At 56.5% G+C, this 16987-nt stretch overlaps 1 protein-coding gene across 8 annotated transcripts in view; it reads left to right on the top strand.

Annotated features, from left to right (window-relative positions):
• The first annotated feature begins 465 nt into the window (after positions 1-465).
• The window catches only part of CERK (ceramide kinase), a 65513-nt gene continuing 48991 nt past the window's right edge, over positions 466-16987 (top strand). For 4 of the 8 annotated variants that reach the window (XM_035273650.3, XM_035273665.3, XM_035273631.3 and 1 more), the window contains exon 1: positions 1298-1542. In XM_035273650.3, coding sequence (XP_035129541.1) covers positions 1401-1542 — 142 coding nt within the window. In that variant the 5' untranslated portion in view covers positions 1298-1400. Of the gene's footprint in view, positions 688-1297; positions 1543-2320; positions 2604-16987 lie in introns of those variants that run through there. The other 4 variants (XM_078343866.1, XM_078343872.1, XM_078343867.1 and 1 more) reach the window with 2 other exon arrangements.

Raw genomic sequence — 16987 nt, 5'->3', positions numbered from 1 at the left:
TGGCCAGTCTGGGTTTTATCATGCTGGCTAGGCTGGTCTCAAACACCTGACTTCAGATGATCCACACACCTCAGCCTCCCAAAGTGCTGGGATTACAGGCATGAGTCACTGTGCCCAGCCAAGGTTTCCTCTTCTTGTAAGGACATGTTGGATGAAGGCCCACCCTACAGCCTCATTGAGTCCCCTGTGTGTTTTGTAACTGATGATGATGTGTCCCCTCATGGTGCTCCTTGGGGGCCTAAGCAGTTCTGAGTGCTCCCAGGGAGGAATGATTAATGCCTCGTTCCGCCCTGTAGACAGTCACAAGGTGCTGGCGGGATGAGACCTGTACATGCAGCCACCTGGCGCCAGGCGCAGCAGCAAGCCCACGTGGACCTGGCCCACCCCACTTGTCTGTAGCAGCAGGGCTGGGCAGGGGAGACGAGGGGCGGGGCAGGCGTCAGACCTCTGTCAGAGCCAGACCTCATTGTGAGCCTAGGCTCTGCCACACTGCCCAGTGCTCTTAACCTCTGTGAGCGCAGTCTTCACTAAGTCAGGGAGGGCTGTGCCCTCTGAACCGGGTTGTGCCTGCTTCCTATGGGGCTGTGTTAGGCACCGCGGACACCGACACCGCAGCTTGAGTGGAGGGACAGGTCGCTCTGAAGGCAGGGCTAGGGTCCTGCAGGCTGCTGGTTCCTTCAGCTGGGGGTGAGGACGGCCTTCCTGCGGAGGGGGTGAATCAGAGGGGCCATGCCTCTCCAAGTCTGGGGCCCAGGCTCAGGTTCCTAGGGCCAGCTCCGGGGTGCGCAGCTGTCTGCTCTGTGGCTTTAGGCCTCAGAGCAGTTCAAAGGGCCAGCGCCCCAGCCCCGTAAGAAGGCTTCCTCCTCCGGAGAGCCTTCCATGCCTGCCCGGGCCCACCCGCAGTCCCCCTCCCAGGACGACAGGAGGCCAGGATCGAAGAGGGCGTCACCGCCCAAGGTCACGCCGCCCGCGACGCCCCCATCCAGGCCCATCCCCCGCCCGCGCCCGACCGCTAGGGCCGCATTTCCGCGCCGCCTGGCCCCCGCCTGAACCGAGGACGGCGCGGAAGGCGCCACTGAGCCCAGCCGGCCGCAGGAGCGCAGCACTCAGCGGCAGCCGCGGGAAGCAGAGGGGAGGAGAGGAAGGCAGCCCTCGCCGGCCCCAGCGCCCCGGCCCGGCCCGCCCCTTCCCGCCTCCGTCCCCGTCTCCCGGCCCCTCCTCGCCCCCGCTCTGCCCGGCCCCTCCGCGGTCCCCGCCGCCCGCGTACGGGGTGACGCAGCGCCGCCTCCCGCCTCCCGCCTCCCGCCTCCCGCCGCCGGGGCCACTGCAGGGGCCGCTAACGGTCCCGCGCCCCTCGGCGTCCGCGCGTCCCCAGCCAGGCGGACGAGCCCGCCGCAGCGATGGGGGCCACGGGGGCGGCGGAGCCGCTGCGCTCCGTGCTGTGGGTGAAGCAGCAGCGCTGCGCCGTGAGCCTGGAGCCCGCGCGGGCGCTGCTGCGCTGGTGGCGGAGCCCGGGGCCCGGAGCCGGCGCCCCCGGGGCGGGTGAGTGTCGCCGCCGCCCGGGTTCTGCGGCCGGGAAGCGCAGTGTGGGGGGCCCAGCTGGGGGGACCGGGTGCGGGGACCGGGCGGCCGTGGTGGGGCCGGGGCCCGGGAAGCGCCGGCGCGGGGAGGGGGGCCGGGGCCGGAGGACAAAGCGCCGCGCGGTGGAGGGGAGGTGGGACCCGCGGTGCGGGCGCGGGGTCGTGGCCGCCGGTGCGGTCTGTCCGCAGGGCACCTCCGCAGAAGACGGACTGTGGATGGATCCCGAGGGGGTGCCAGGCGCTCCCACCCCGCGCACTGCAGTTTAATCCAAGAACAGATGCTTTTCTTTAGCAGGGATGGAAAACCCGAGGCGCGCCCTTGCAGGGTGAGACTTCCTGTTGAGAAGTTACAGAAGGGCCCCTGACCTTCTGGGGGGCGAACTCCCTGCTCGGGGTGGCGGGGGGTGATTTCGGTGCCACGGGCTGGCCACTTGCCCCGCAGAGGCCCTCGGGATGAGGAGAAGAGTGACTTTAGTAAACATGGAGGACGCACAGCCCACCCTGCGCGGTGGGACGGGTGGGATGGGCGGCCCCCCCAAGGCTCTCTGGCAGAGCTGTCTGGTGGCAGAGAGGTTGGCAGAGGCTTACAAAGGAGATGCCCTTCCACACTCCGGGGCACGGGAGGATTGCATAAGCTCGTGTTTGGACAGTGGGAAGGGGGAGGTGTTGAGGCAGAGGAATCCCAGGCTGGGTGGTGAGGGTGTGTTCCATTTCATTCATGTCCTCTTTGGCAAGTGTTTATTGTGTGCCTGCTGGGGACGGGGGCCAGCATGTGTGACACAGTCGCTGCTGCAGCAGAGGTTTTCCCTTGAAGGAGAGACAGGGCACAGAGACAAGTGTCTGATGGAGCTGGGTAGTGAGAACAGAGCCCGGACGGTGGGGGGCACGGTGGTGCAGGTCGTTGTCTGCTACCTGGTGGTTTCAGCAGTCCTCACTCACATGGTGGCTTTGGCCAGAGTCCTGGAGAGACCGAAGGCTCTGCATTCCAGGGAGAGACCCATCCAGGCAGGAAGAGCGTCGAGGGTAAGGCCCTGAGACCACCAGGAGGCCAGTGTGGCAGGAGTGAAGGGAGGTGGAGGAGGGAAAAGGAGGCCCAGGTCTCCTGCAGCCTTACAGGCTGAGATGGGGACTTGCCTTTTTTTTTTTTTTGAGATCAGTCTTACTCTGTCACCAGTCTGGATGGAGTGCAGTGGCGCAATCTCCGCTCACTGTGACCTCCACCTACTGGGTTTAAGCAATTCTCCTGTCTCGGCCTCTCGAGCAGATGGGACTACAGGTGTGTGCCACCACGCCCAGCTAATTTCTGTATTTTTAGTAGAGACTGGGTTTCACCACGTTGGCCAGGCTGGTCTCAATCTCTTGACCTGGTGATCTGCCTGCCTTGGCCTCCCAAAGTGTTGGGATTACAGAGGTGAGCCACTGTACCCATACAGGGACTTGCTTTTTACAGTGAAATGAGAGCCCCTGGAGGGGCTTATCCAGCTAAGCATTTTCCAGAGATCTCGGGGCCTCTGCGTGGAGGACCCAGAGGAGGGATGTGTGCTGCGATGGGGAGGCTTTGCCCTGTCCAGATGGGAGGTGGCAGTGGGCAGTGTCGGATGTGGAGGGACTGAGTACAGGAAGGAGGTCTGTTGGAGCTGCTGTTTACTAGAAGAGAGAGCCCTGCAGAAGGAGAGAGGGTTGGTTGCTTTTTTGTTTTGTTTTGAGTTGGAGTCTTTCTCTGTTGAGTTCAGTGGCACAATCTGGGCTCACTGCAACCTCTGCCTCCCGGGTTCAAGTAATTCTCCCTGTCGCAGCCTTGGAGTAGCTGGGATTACAGGGACCCGCCATCATGCCTGGCTAATTTTTGTATTTTTAGTAGCGATGGGGTTTCACAATGTTGGCCAGGCTGGTTTCGAACTCCTGACCTCAGATAATACCCCCTCCTCGGCCTCCCAAAATGCTGGGATTACAGGCATGAGCCACCACGCCCAGACTTTTTCTTTTTAATGATTGGGGTGGGTGTGGGGAGGCCAGGATTATCTGGTGGATATTCGGAGTTTGGGATGACACCTTTAGACACCTGTGGGCAGTCAAGGTCAGGAGTTCTTGAGGCACTTTCTGATGCTGAGCTGTGAGGATCTTCTGGTTGGGTGCTGGTGGGGACAGAGCTGAATGTTAGGTGGGGCCGAGGTCCAGGGGTGGTCTCAGACCCATGACCAACACTTGGTTTCCAGCCCTGGGGTCACCTCTCTGTGGCTGGGCATCTGAGACTTGACTTTTCTAAGGCCTTTCTCATGTCCCCTTTGGGAGAAATGTCACACCTCAGATATCACCCACCAGGATCCACACACAAGGAGGCCAGATGCCTGGCCTGGGTCCGAGGGGTTTGTACCTTCCTGTAAATCCCGACACTTCAGGAAGGTGACTGCCTCCCCAAGCACTTCCTAAGTGCAGGCCACTGGGCTTCAAACCAGATGGGTTCCTGCGGGGTGGCTGCTCCCCTCGTAGGGAGGAAGGGGCCGGTCAGCAGGGACTGTGAGTGACTGGCCCAACCGGTTGCTTGTAGCCACTGGCTGTAAGGCCCCCCTGGAGCTCCAGAGGCCGTGTAGACGCCAGACGCCACCCTTACGGGACGTCTGGGTGGGAGGTCACTCATTACCGCCTTCTGCATTGGCGTCCTCGGCCAGCTCCCATTATGGCTTCTAGTGGCCCGGGCCAGGGCGTGGCGCGGCGCGGCGTCTGCTTTCATCAGACACTGGACAGTGCTGGTGTTTGCCTCCCAGCATGCTCATTGCTTCACTCTTGCTGAGCCAACGCGTTTCTGTACAGGTTCATCTTGAGCCGCCTCACTGGCCTCCCTCTTGGAGAGGGAGGGCGCTGGCTGGAGGTCCCTGGCTGGTGGACTTGCTGGTGGGCTTCCTTCAGGAAGCAGCCTGGCCTCTCCACCCAGGAGTGCTCTCCCAGGTGATGGGAAAACATCAGCGAGTTGGGAAATGCTGAATTGTGAATGAATCAGAAATGCAGCCACATTTATTTCTCATAACTTTCCAGTCCCCCAAAAGGAATCAGGCCCAGGTTAGAGTCTTATATACCTGAGGTCAGTAGGGCTGTAGTAGAGCAGAAGAATGTGAGCCAGCTCACAGGACATTTAATTCGGTCAGGAGGGTGGCACTGCCCAGCCCGCCCACTCCCCCAGGTGTATCTGGACACACTGGGATTGATTAGGTTGAGGAACGGTGACAGGTGGAGAACTGTGCAGAAACAGGCCCTGGGAGGACCTGTGAGAAGAGGCAGAGAGCAGCCCTGGAGCTCCAGGTGGCAGATGGGCTAAGGACAAAGCCAGGGCCACCGTGTGTGCCCTGCTGGGGTGGCTGCTTAGTCATTCCAACTCCTTTGTTTGCTCCATAGCATCACCCCTATTTCAGATGTGGACAGTGGGAGTGCGATGGACTGCCTGGAGGCAGTGGTGTCCAGAGGGAGCTGGCTCTGGACTCGGGCACGGGCTTCTTCCTTAGTGGGTCATCGTGCTGGGACGGTGACTGACCGCTTAAGCGCAAAGAGAAGGACTAGAGGTTTGGACGGCTGCAGTTTGCTGGGTGAGGCCTGCACCTGAGGAAGCCGAGACGGCAGGTGCGCCGGGCTGCCAGCCTGGTGGGAAGTAGGGCAGGTCGAAAACAGGAACTCAAAGTGGGTCGTGCTCGTTGAACTGGAAGCACTGCACTGATATCTGGGTTATTTTCCTGGCTGTCGTAAAACACACTTAGCTAAACCCTGCATTTATTCCTTTAGAGTTGAGCCTGGGGGTGGGAGAGAGAGAGAGAGAGTGAGTGTGTGTGTGTGGAGAGTGTGAAGTGTGTGTGTGTGGAGTATGTGTGTGTGAAGAGAGTGTGTGTGAAGTGTGTGAAGTGTGTGTGAAGAGTGTGTGTGTGAAGAGTGTGTGCATGTGTGGAGTGTGTGTGTGAAGAGAGTGTGTGAAGAGTGAGTGTGTGTGTGAAGAGTGTGCATGTGTGTGTGAAGAGTGAGTGTGTGTAAAGAGTGTGTGGAGCGCGCATGTGTGTGGAGTGTGTGCATGTGTGTGTGAAGAGTGAGTGTGTGTGAAGTGTGTGTGTGAAGCGTGCGTGCGTGTGAAGTGTGTGTGTGAAGAGAGTGTGTGTGTGTGTGTGAAGAGAGTGTGTGAGTGTGTGTGTGTTGGGGGCTGAGGGGGCTGCTGTCCAGGCTCTACCTTTGTGGGAGGACCTCCCCTTCCTTCAACCAAGCCCACTGAGATGCCCCAGACTGGTAAACTCATTGGGCAGGTCAGAGCTGTAATTATAAAGCGTGTCCTCAGCACACCCTGCAAAGTGCCTGGCAGAACAGATGTGCAACAGATAATTTTTTTAAAAATTGTTTTTCCTGCTCACAAAAGTAAGTCATGTTGATTTAATAATATCTAGAAAACACAGAAAAGCATGCACAGAAAGTCATTCTTGCACTGAAAAGTGATTCCGATTTGGTATTTGTGTATGTGTAAATATGCGTGAAAGCAAAGCCGAGAAAATATGCTGCAGAATGCTTCCATGTTACTGATCCCCCTCCTAAAACATGATTTTTAAAAATTGACTTTATCGGGATCTAATTTGCATGCAATAAAACCCAGCCATTTGAAGGCACATCGTTGGAGGAAATTTGATAATCGTGTGCACCTGTGTAAATATCGCCCGGAGAGCAGCATCCCGAACCTTCCCCTGGGCCCTGGGCTGTTTTCACCAGGGATGGCGTGTTGCTAATAGCATTTCCCATCAGTGGACTCATGCCATGTGCACTTCTTTATCTTGCTTTGCTGTTTTTAAGATCCGTCATGTCAGCGGTTCCTTCTTTCTAGCTCTAAGTCATACTGCATTGTGTGGGTACACTAGTGTATTTGTCCACCTGCTGATGGGTTTTGGACAGTTTCCAGCCCGTGCACTTTGACTGAGGGTAAGGACACCCTGACCCTTTGGGGTCTTTGCTTTCGCTCCTCTTGGATGCTTATTTAAGAGTAGAAAGCTGAATCATAGGAAAATGTGTGTGTGTGTGTGTGTGTCTGTATGTGTACTTTTTTTTTTTTGAGATGGAGTCTCAAAATACAAAAAAATTAGCCAGGCTAGTAGCACCTGTAGTCCCAGCTACTCGAGAGGCTGAAGCAGGAGAATCGCTTGAACCCAGGAGGGGGAGGTTGCAGTGAGCCAAGATCGCGCCACTGCACTCCAGCCTGGGTGACAGAGCGAGACTCCGTCTCATAATTAATTAATAAAATAAAAAATGTTGGGGGTGATATTTGAAACAAATAGGATAGAGAAGGGTTAACATTTTAAAAACATGTTACGTATAAAAATTGATAGGAAAAAGACAATCCATTAGACAAATGGCAATGGATATACATAGGCCATTCACAGAAGAAAACATTCAGAAGTGGCTGCTGAGTGTCTCAGTAGATGCTGACGCCAAGGCCACGGTGAGGTGCCACTCTCGCCCAGCAGTGGATGGGGAATGCCACGGAGAGACGCCACTCTCGCCCAGCAGTGGATGGGGAAGGCCACGGTGAGATGCTGCTCTCGCCCAGCAGTGGATGGGGAAGGCCACGGTGAGATGCCGCTCTGGCCCAGCAGTGGATGGGGAAGGTCACGGTGAGATGCCGCTCTGGCCCAGCAGTGGATGGGGAAGGTCACGGTGAGGTGCTGCTCTCGCCCAGCAGTGGATGGGGAAGGCCATGGGGGAGGCCACAGTGAGACGCCACTCTCGCCCAGAAGTAGATGGGGAAGGCCATGGTGCACAACAGTGGTTGGGGAAGGCCACGGTGAGATGCCGCTCTCGCCCAGCAGTGGATGGGGAAGGCCACGGTGAGATGCCGCTCTTGCCCAGTAGTTGATGGGTAAGGTCACAGTGAGATGCCGCTCTCGCCCAGCAGTGGATGGGGAAGGCCACGGTGAGATGCCACTCTCGCCCAGCAGTGGATGGGGAAGGCCACGGTGAGGTGCCGCTCTCGCCCAGCAGTGGATGGGGAAGGCCACGGTGAGATGCCACTCTCGCCCAGCAGTGGATGGGGAAGGCCACGGTGAGATGCCGCTCTCGCCCAGCAGTGGATGGGGAAGGCCACGGTGAGATGCCGCTCTCGCCCAGCAGTGGATGGGGAAGGCCACGGTGAGATGCCGCTCTCGCCCAGCAGTGGATGGGGAAGGCCACGGTGAGATGCCACTCTCACACAGCAGTAGATGGGGAAGGCCACAGTGAGATGCCACTCTCACACAGCAGTGGATGGGGAAGGCCACGGTGAGACGCCACACAGCAGTGGATGGGGAAGGCCACGGTGAGACGCCACACAGCAGTGGATGGGGAAGGCCACGGTGAGACGCCACACAGCAGTAGATGGGGAAGGCCACAGTGAGATGCCACTCTCGCCCAGCAGTGGATGGGGAAGGCCACGGTGAGATGCCGCTCTCGCCCAGCAGTGGATGGGGAAGGCCACGGTGAGATGCCGCTCTTGCCCAGTAGTTGATGGGTAAGGTCACAGTGAGATGCCGCTCTCGCCCAGCAGTGGATGGGGAAGGCCATGGGGGAGGCCACAGTGAGATGCCACTCTCGCCCAGAAGTAGATGGGGAAGGCCATGGTGCACAACAGTGGTTGGGGAAGGCCACGGTGAGATGCCGCTCTTGCTCAGCAGTGGATGGGGAAGGCCATGGTGAGACGCCACTCTCGCCCAGCAGTAGATGGGGAAGGCCACGGTGAGATGCCACTCTCGCTCAGCAGTGGATGGGGAAGGCCACGGTGAGATGTTGCTCTCACCCAGCAGTAGATGGGGAAGGCCACGGTGAGATGCCGCTCTCACACAGCAGTGGATGGGGAAGGCCACGGTGAGACGCCACATAGCAGTGGATGGGGAAGGCCACAGTGAGATGTCGCTCTCTCCCAGCAGTGGATGGGGAAGGGCCACAGTGAGACACTGCTCTCGCCCAGCAGTGGATGGGGAAGGCCATGGAGAGACGCCACTCTCGCCCAGCAGTGGATGGGGAAGGCCACGGTGAGATGTCGCTCTCACACAGCAGTGGATGGGGAAGGCCACGGTGAGATGCCGCTCTCACACAGCAGTGGATGGGGAAGGCCACGGTGAGATGTCGCTCTCACACAGCAGTGGATGGGGAAGGCCATGGTGAGATGCCGCTCTCACCCAGCAGTGGATGGGGAAGGCCACGGTGAGATGCCACTCTCACACAGCAGTAGATGGGGAAGGCCACAGTGAGATGCCACTCTCACACAGCAGTGGATGGGGAAGGCCACGGTGAGACGCCACACAGCAGTGGATGGGGAAGGCCATGGTGAGATGTCGCTCTCACCCGGCAGTAGATGGGGAAGGCCACGGTGAGATGCCACTCTCACACAGCAGTGGGTGGGGAAGGCCACGGTGAGACGCTGCTCTTGCCCAGCAGTGGATGGGGAAGGCCATGGTGAGTTGCTGCTCTCATCCAGCTCTGTGCTGGGGAAGTTTCAGGACGCTTCTGGGCTGGCAGGCCTGGTGGATGGGAGTGGGAACTGCTCGGCTGATGGGAGTGGGAACTGCTCGGCTGCTTTTGGAAAGTAATCTGGCAATGTTTTCAAACTTAAAAAAAAAAAAAAATTATACCCTTCGACCCAGCTTCATTTTTTATCCTCTCTCCCAGAGAAATTAAAACACCAGTATTTAAGAAACGTACATACTGGAGAAGATACACTCTGTGGTTAAGAAAGTCCTGTTGTGTTTTGCTTCCCATTCTCCCACCCACTTTATTTTCATTCTGTCACAGTCCAGCTTTTTGCATAGCAGCATTTTCTATGAGAAATGCAGCTGAGTTCTGCCCTCTGAGGGTTATCTCAGGAACCTGTAGCTGGTCCAGGATGCAGGTGGCCTCTCCTTTGCAGCCTCATCTCAACTCGATGGCTTCAGAGATCAGCCCAGCATGGACTTCTGGGCACATGTTCTCTGTCCTGGAGACGGCCAGCCTCACCCGCACCTGAGCTGCAGCTTCTTGGCCTCTCTCCTAGGCCAGTGGCCCACCCAGTCAGCTGCTGGGTTCTCAATGCTTTGGCTGTCCCGGATTCCACACCCCTCCTGGGTTCTCGATGCCTCAGCCGTCCCAGATCCCACACCTCTGCTGGGTTCTGAATTCATCTGTCCCGGATCCCACACCCCTCCTGGGCTCTCGATTCCTCAGCTGTCCGGGATCCCACACCCCTCCTGGGTTCTCAGTGCCTCAGCTGTCCCAGATCCCACACCTCTGCTGGGTTCTCGATGCCTCAGCTGTCCCGGATCCCACACCCCTCCTGGGCCCTCGATGCGTCAGCTGTCCCGGATCCCACACCCCTCCTGGGCTCTCGATGCCTCAGCTGTCCCGGATCCCACACCCCTCCTGGGCTCTCGATGCCTCAGCTGTCCCGGATCCCATACCTCTGCTGGGTTCTGAATTCAGCTGTCCCGGATCCCACACTTCTTCTCTCCTTTTGCCCTGACCTTGGTCCCCTTTTTGCCACAGGCTGGGTCAGATGACTTCTGCTTCAGCTGGCCCCAGTCTTCCCCTCCCGACCCCTCCTGCTCCCTAATCTCTTTAGGGAGCACCCAGTGGCTGAACCCTGGAATCCGGGAATTAGAAGTTTGGAGAGCACCCTGAGGGTCACTCATCCCCTCTCCGGTGCCGTTGGCCCGTCCTGACAGCCGGCCTGTGTGCCCCATTGATGTTCAGACACCCTGCCCTGCTAGAAAGTTCTTCACTGCTCACCCATGCGTGCCAGCAGCTTGGCTTGCATTCCCAGCCTCCCCCACATCCGGCCCTGCCCTCACCTGCGCCCAGGGCACATGTGCTCTCCAGCCCAGCCCAGCTGCGTTGATCCCCCGCATGCCCTGTGCCTTTCCAGGTGCCTTCTGCCCTCCCTGCCCGACGTGTTTTCCTCCATCCTCAGCCTCACCAAGGCCCAGCCCTCCTTCCTGCACTCGAGCAGCACTGGTCGTTTTGCAGTATGTTCCAAGTCTGGGCAGTGTTGACACCTTCTGTTTAGCTGGTTTCTCTGGCACTGCTCCAGCAGGCAAGGGAGCTGGTACTGCCAGGTGAAGGTGGAAGCTCAGGTTCCCCTCAGCCACGTTGGCAGCTGAGGCAGGGGCTACTCGTTATTACCGGGTGGGTCGGGGGTACAGCTCCCTCCAGGGTGGCCACCTTGGTGAGGGCAGAGGTGCTTCCTTGCCGCTCCCCACAAGCACCCCCCTAACAGTGTGTGGGTGGAGCGTGGCACCCTGCAGCTCAATGGTGGTGACAGCCCTCACTCCCCACCAGGTTTCCTCTTACTCCATTCCAACAAGGAGGAAGGGCACCTTGCCACTGCAGGGTGGAATGGGGGCCCGGGCTGCCCCCTCATCTCCACCGATGCCTGGTGGGCATGAGGCTTTTTACCAGCTGGCTTGGAGGGGGGTACCAGCTCCCTGTGTGGCCCCCCTGTGCCGTCCTGGCAGAGGTTGTTGGGGTGCCTGCTCGCAGCCACTCGAGGGTGGAAGTCTAAGTTGCTAGTTGGCCCTGAGGGCTTGGTGGGAGGGGCGGGCCCGTGTTTTCTGGGGTGTGTGGCTGGGGCGGGGTGCTTGTTGTCTCAGGGTTTTCTGCCTTGCGAGGCTGCCCCTTCCTGGCTAGACTGAGTTGGCTTTTGTTGGGGCTTTGTGATTGCACCTGTTGGCATTTCCAGGTTTCAGGCCCCTCCAGTTCCAGACCCAAGATAGACGAGGCAAAGGAAACACGCGGGGGAGTCGCCGTGTGTCCTTCCTGAGACCCCCGGCCCTGAGCAGCCTGCCTTTTCTCCAGCTGTCACATTGTCATGTGTTTGTTTCCTGTGTGACGTCCAGGGCTTCATGTCATAGGAGGAGCAGGAAAAGCATATCCAGCCTGTCTTCTCAGAAGCGGAAGGTTCTTGGGCATTAAAACAGTTTCTTTCTGTTCTTTAGAATAGATTAGTTTTGCTGATCAGCTTTCAACGTCACTATTCCTCTATCCAGTCCTTTCTGCTACTGAGCCTGTCTGGTGATTTTTAAATATCAGATACTGTGCTTTCCAGTTTTTAAATTTTTCTTTTGGTTCCAGTAGTTTCCATTTCTTTCCTGAAAAAAAAATTTTTTTTTGAGACAGAGCCTCGTTCTGTCACCCAGGCTGGAGTGCAGTGGCACGATCTCGGCTCACTGCAACCTCCGCCTCCCGGGTTCAAGCAGGTATGGACTTCAGTTCTGTGAGTATCATCTAAGCAGGTCTGGGATTAGCCTGATTGATTTCCTAAACCCACAGACAGGGGCCGCACAGGTGTGCCATTCCACCCTGCCCTCCAGAACCTTCTGGCTTAATGGGAAAAGCCCAGTCCCGTGTGTTGGCCACAGAATGGGTTGTGCAGGTGAATGCCCGCTGACGTGCCACAGCTGTCTCCTGAGAGGAATGAAGTGGCATCCTCAGGCCTCCTGTACATGCCAGCAGAGCATCTGTGCTAAGGAGCCGTGAGGTGACGGGGCCAGGTGGGCGTGTGCAGGATGCTCAGAAGCCCTTGGACCTTGGGTGGTCACCGGGTGGTCCTGTGGGGTGCTGAGCAGGCCCCTGCCTGAGAGTGAGGCAGGAGGACCACAGCACCCTCAGGCTGGTATCGTGGGACGTTAGGATGAGAAAGGATCTCCCCGGTGGGAGGGGTGTTCCACAGGGAACAGACACTGTTTACTTGAGATGTGTCCCTAGAAATTCGAAGGCTGGGCACAGTGGCTCACACCCGTAATCCTGACACTTTGGGAGGCTGAGGAGGGTGGGTCACTTGAGCCCAGGAGTTAGAGACCAGCCAGGGCAACATAGTGAGACCCTGTCTCTACAAACAAACAAACAAAAATAGCTGGGTGTGGTGGTGCACACCTGTGGTTCTAACTACTTGGGTGGCCGAGGTGGGAGGACTGCTTGAGCCTGGGAGGTCGAACTGCAGTGAGCTGAGATTGCACCCCTGCACTCCAGCCTGAGAGACAGAGCAAGACCTGTCTCAAAAAAAAAAAAAAAAAAAGAAGAGGTCGGGCACGGTGTCTCACTCCTGTAATCCCAGCACTTTGGGAGGCCGAGGCGGGTGGATCACGAGGTCAAGAGATCGAGACCATCCTGGTCAACAAGGTGAAACCCCGTCTCTACTAAAAATACAAAAATCAGCTGGGCACAGTGGCGCATGCCTGTAGTCCCAGCTACTCAGGAGGCTGAGGCGGGAGAATTGGCTGAACCCAGGAGGCGGAGGTTGCGGTGAGCCGAGATCATGCCATTGCACTCCAGCCTGGGTAACAAGAGCGACACTCCGTCTCAAAAAAAAAAAGAAGAAGAAGAAGAAGAGACATTGGTGGCTACTGATGCGGTGCTGACAGGGGTCAGAGAACACATGTGATGACTTGAAACAGCAGTCAGAATCGGAAGGTGCCTCATCCCAGCATCGTGAACTTCAGGGGCTTGCTATGAGATTTTCTTTTTTTTTTTTTTTTTTCATTCTTTTTTATGACACTAGAATTTTGTCATGCTTATATACCACATTTTCTTTCTTTCTTTTTTTTTTTTAAGAAAAGAAGGAATGAAGGAGAGGAAGACAAAGGAAGAAAAAGAGGGAGAGAGAACAGGAATGTTGTTTTATTCTAAAAATGGGTATTGAAAACCTGTTTTATGCCAATAATTCTGCTTAATAATGGCCGATCAATATTTCATGTAAACCTGTGAGTGGGTGCGATGTGGTACTGATAAGAGCGTATATTTTGTGTGTTTAAAGTGGAGAGTTCTATAAATGTTTCTTAAGTTTATTTGTTCCGGATCTGAGTTCGAGTCCTGGACATCCTTGTTGATTTTCTGTCTCGTTGATCTGTCTAATATTGATGTTGAAGTCACCCAGTATTATTGTGTGGGAGTCTAAGTCTCTTTATAGGTCTTACGTATCTGGGTGCTCCTGTATTGGGTGCGTATGTATTTAGGATCGTTAGCTCTTCTTGTTGCATTGATCCTTTTACCATTATATCTTTGTTGCTTTAAAATCTATTTTATCAGAGGCGAGAATGGCAACTCCTGCTTTTATTTATTTATTTATTTTTGCTCTCTGTTTGGTTGCTGTGAGGTTTTTTTCATTACCCCACGCGGTCAGAGTACCCACGGCTCAGCCTCACCGGGGGTTGCAGAACACAGGTCTTTGGGCAAAATTCGGCCACAGACTTTTTTCTTTGTTTGATTTGCATGTTTTTTCTTTTCCTTTTAAAATCGTAACATTTTACAATCAGAAGGTTTCACCTAAAAATCCAAACCTAAGGCCGGGCGTGGTGGCTCCCAGCACTTTGGGAGGCTGAGGCGGGAGGATCACGAGGTCAGGAGTTGGAGTTCAAGACCATCCTGGCCAACATGGTGAAACCCCGTCTCTACTAAAAATACAAAAATTAGCTGGGCGTGGTGGTGCGTGCCTGTAGTCGCAGCTACTCGGGAGGCTGAGGCAAGAGAATTGCCTGAACCCAGGAGGCGGAGGTTGCGGTGAGCCGAGATCACACCACTGCACTCCAGCCTGGGCTACAGAGTGAAACCCTGTCTCAAAAAAATAAAATCCAAACTTGGGCACATCCTTGTGTGACAGCAGCGGCTGCCACGGAGACGGGAGCTGGGGACACAGACGTGCAGTCGTATCTGGAGAAGTTGCAGCTCAGGGCTGACCCATGGGCGCCACGTGGGCTCTGGCTTCCCCCACCTTCCATCCGTGTATCAAACCGACGAAGACCTGTGTCAGGGTGGACGTGGTGGGCGGGGAGGGGAGGGGACAGTTTGACCACTCTCTGAGTGTGTTGCACGTGGTATTTCTGGGCTCTCCCTGGCAGTGGCCGTCAGGGCTCATTTTTGGTCTTCCTTGGCATAGGCAAGCACTCACTTTAATTTTTAATGAAGGTCAGATGTTCACCCGGCTTGTGTTTATTGAGCAGGGTTGCCAGGGAAACGCATTTGCGTCGCATGTAACTGCAGGGGGAATCAGGACTCTCAGCCACTGGGGTCTCTTGGGTGTTCTCCAGGGTAGCCCCTGCTGCTCGGACTGTAAGCAGGCCAGGCATGTGGAGATCAATGTGGCCCGTGCCACTTCTGGGCCTCAGCATCCCCCACAGTGTGTGTGGGTGTGAGCCACAGACTTACGTGCCGCACTTCGCACTGCCCCAGTGGGCACAGCGGGCAGCAGCCTGCTCTCTCACCCCGTCCCCTCTGCCGGCGCTCACGTGGCAGCTTGCGTTAGTGAAGATCCTGGGGACAGCTGCGCCCTTGGTTGTGAACTTGCTCTTGTTCTCATTGCATATCCCGAAGAGGCGAAAGACACCTGGGCCCTCCCGATGGCCGTGCGGGACCCGGAGCGGCGTGTGCCGCCACCTTGACCCTGCCCTGCCGTGAGCGTGCTCACACACCTGCACCAGGGTCACTGGCAGACGCTCGGTGCTCCTGTGACACACGGGAAACCCGTGAACCCTCCTGCTGGACGGGAGGCCACTGCCTGTGGCTCAGTTGAATCCAGGAACTTGTAGCGTCAAAGCTGATTGTCAGCAGGGACTGTTTTCATCTGTGAGTCACGAGCATGAAATACATTTAGTTTCAGCGGATCACAGCAAGCACTAAAAAACAGAGAACAGAACTGAAAAAGAAGATGCTGGAAGTCAGCGTGCATCGGCCAGACTGCGGCAAATGCTGCAGCGCTTTGGAGAGGGGGAGCCAGCAAACACGCGAGCCACCAGAGACCTAGGGGGCCAGGCTCACTCACTGGCGTGACGTTTGATTTTTCTGGAATGTGATGGCCATTAGCTTGTTGCCTTTACTGGAGAGCTCACCTCATGTGGACCTCTCGCACAGGAGAATTTATCTGTGTCCACAAAAGAATATGAAAGTGCTGCAGATCCCCACCTTCTGCCCTTTGCAAGACGTTCCACAGCATCTGTCCACCCGGGTCTGGTGTGTTTTCTCCCGAGGATGCTGTGGCGTGTCTGTACACCATGTGCTGTGCGGGGATGCCACCGGGAGGCGGCACATTGAGACTGACCCTCGGAGGGCGGCTCTTCTGCCTCTAGAGGACCGTCCTCGTCCTCCAGAACTGTGTGCCAGTCCCCGGTGGCCCCCCGCCCTCCGCATGACCTGCCGTCAGGGGAGCGGGTGCCAGCTCTCCAAACGCTGGGCGCTGGTGAGCATTTCCTGAGCCCCTGCAGGGAGCTGCTGTCTGTTTGCTCAGAATCTTGGCCCCATTCTTTGTCTCCTAATTAGAAATCAGAGTTTTAAAGACTAGGGGTTAGTGCCGTGACACGCCGAGGTGAGGAGAGCGGGAGAAGGGGTGAGTGCCGCAGGCTGGGGCGGCTCGCTCTGTGGAGTCCTCAGCTTAACACGGGGACCGTCGTCTGCCTGAGGGAGGCAGAGCCTCCATCTCCAGCCCAGCCTTTCTGACAAGAAAGGAAGCTACCATGTATCGGACATTTTTGAGCTTGAAACGTCTTCACTTCTTATCTTATTCCAGCTCCTAAAACCTCTGTGGGGTTCATTGTTCCACCGGCATGACAGCCATGCTCCAGGCTCCGTGGGTACCCACAGTAACGCAGCAGCCGGATGGAGGCTGAAGCCACGCCAAGTCCATGCCCACGTCGAGACCTGGGTCATGCGTTCCTGCCCTGGCCACGCCACTCCAGGTCTCCTGAGTGAGGAGGAAGCCCTTGTCCTGAGCCGTACCCAGTACAGCGGACCCCTGAACAATGTGGGGGTCAGCGCCCCAGCCCTGCGTAGTGGAAACTTTCACCCCCCCCAGCATGTAACTCCTATTAGCCTACCATTGACTGGACGCCTTGCTGATAATATAAATAGCCGGTGAACACATTTCTTATGTGGCCTGAATTATATACTATATTATTACAATAAAGTAGACAAAAGAAAACATGATTAAGAAAACCGTAGGGGCTGGGCGTGTTGGCTCAAGCCTGTAATCCCAGTACTTTGGGAGGCCGAGGCGGGTGGATCACGAGGTCAAGAGATCGAGAGCATCATGGTCAACATGGTGAAACCCCGTCTCTACTAAAAATACAAAAAATTAGCTGGGCATGGTGGCACATGCCTGTAATCCCAGCTACTCAGGAGGCTGAGGCAGGAGAGTTGCCTGAACCCAGGACGCGGAGGTTGCGGTGAGCTGAGATCGCGCCATTGCACTCCAGCCTGGGTAACAAGAGCGAAACTCCGTCTCAAAAAAAAAAAAAGAAAACCGTAGGAAGAGAAAATGTGTTTACTCTTCATTAAGTGGAAATGGCTCACTGCAACCTCCACCTCCTGTGTTCAACCAGCTCTCCTGCCTCAGCCTCCTGAGTAGCTTGCCTCCACACCTGGCTAATTTTTGTATTTTCAGTAGAGACAGGGTTTCACCATGT

Source organism: Callithrix jacchus, chromosome 1, assembly GCF_049354715.1.
Source record: "Callithrix jacchus isolate 240 chromosome 1, calJac240_pri, whole genome shotgun sequence".
In the NCBI taxonomy this organism is placed as follows: domain Eukaryota; kingdom Metazoa; phylum Chordata; class Mammalia; order Primates; family Cebidae; genus Callithrix; species Callithrix jacchus.
This window is presented reverse-complemented; position numbering and strand designations above follow the sequence as displayed.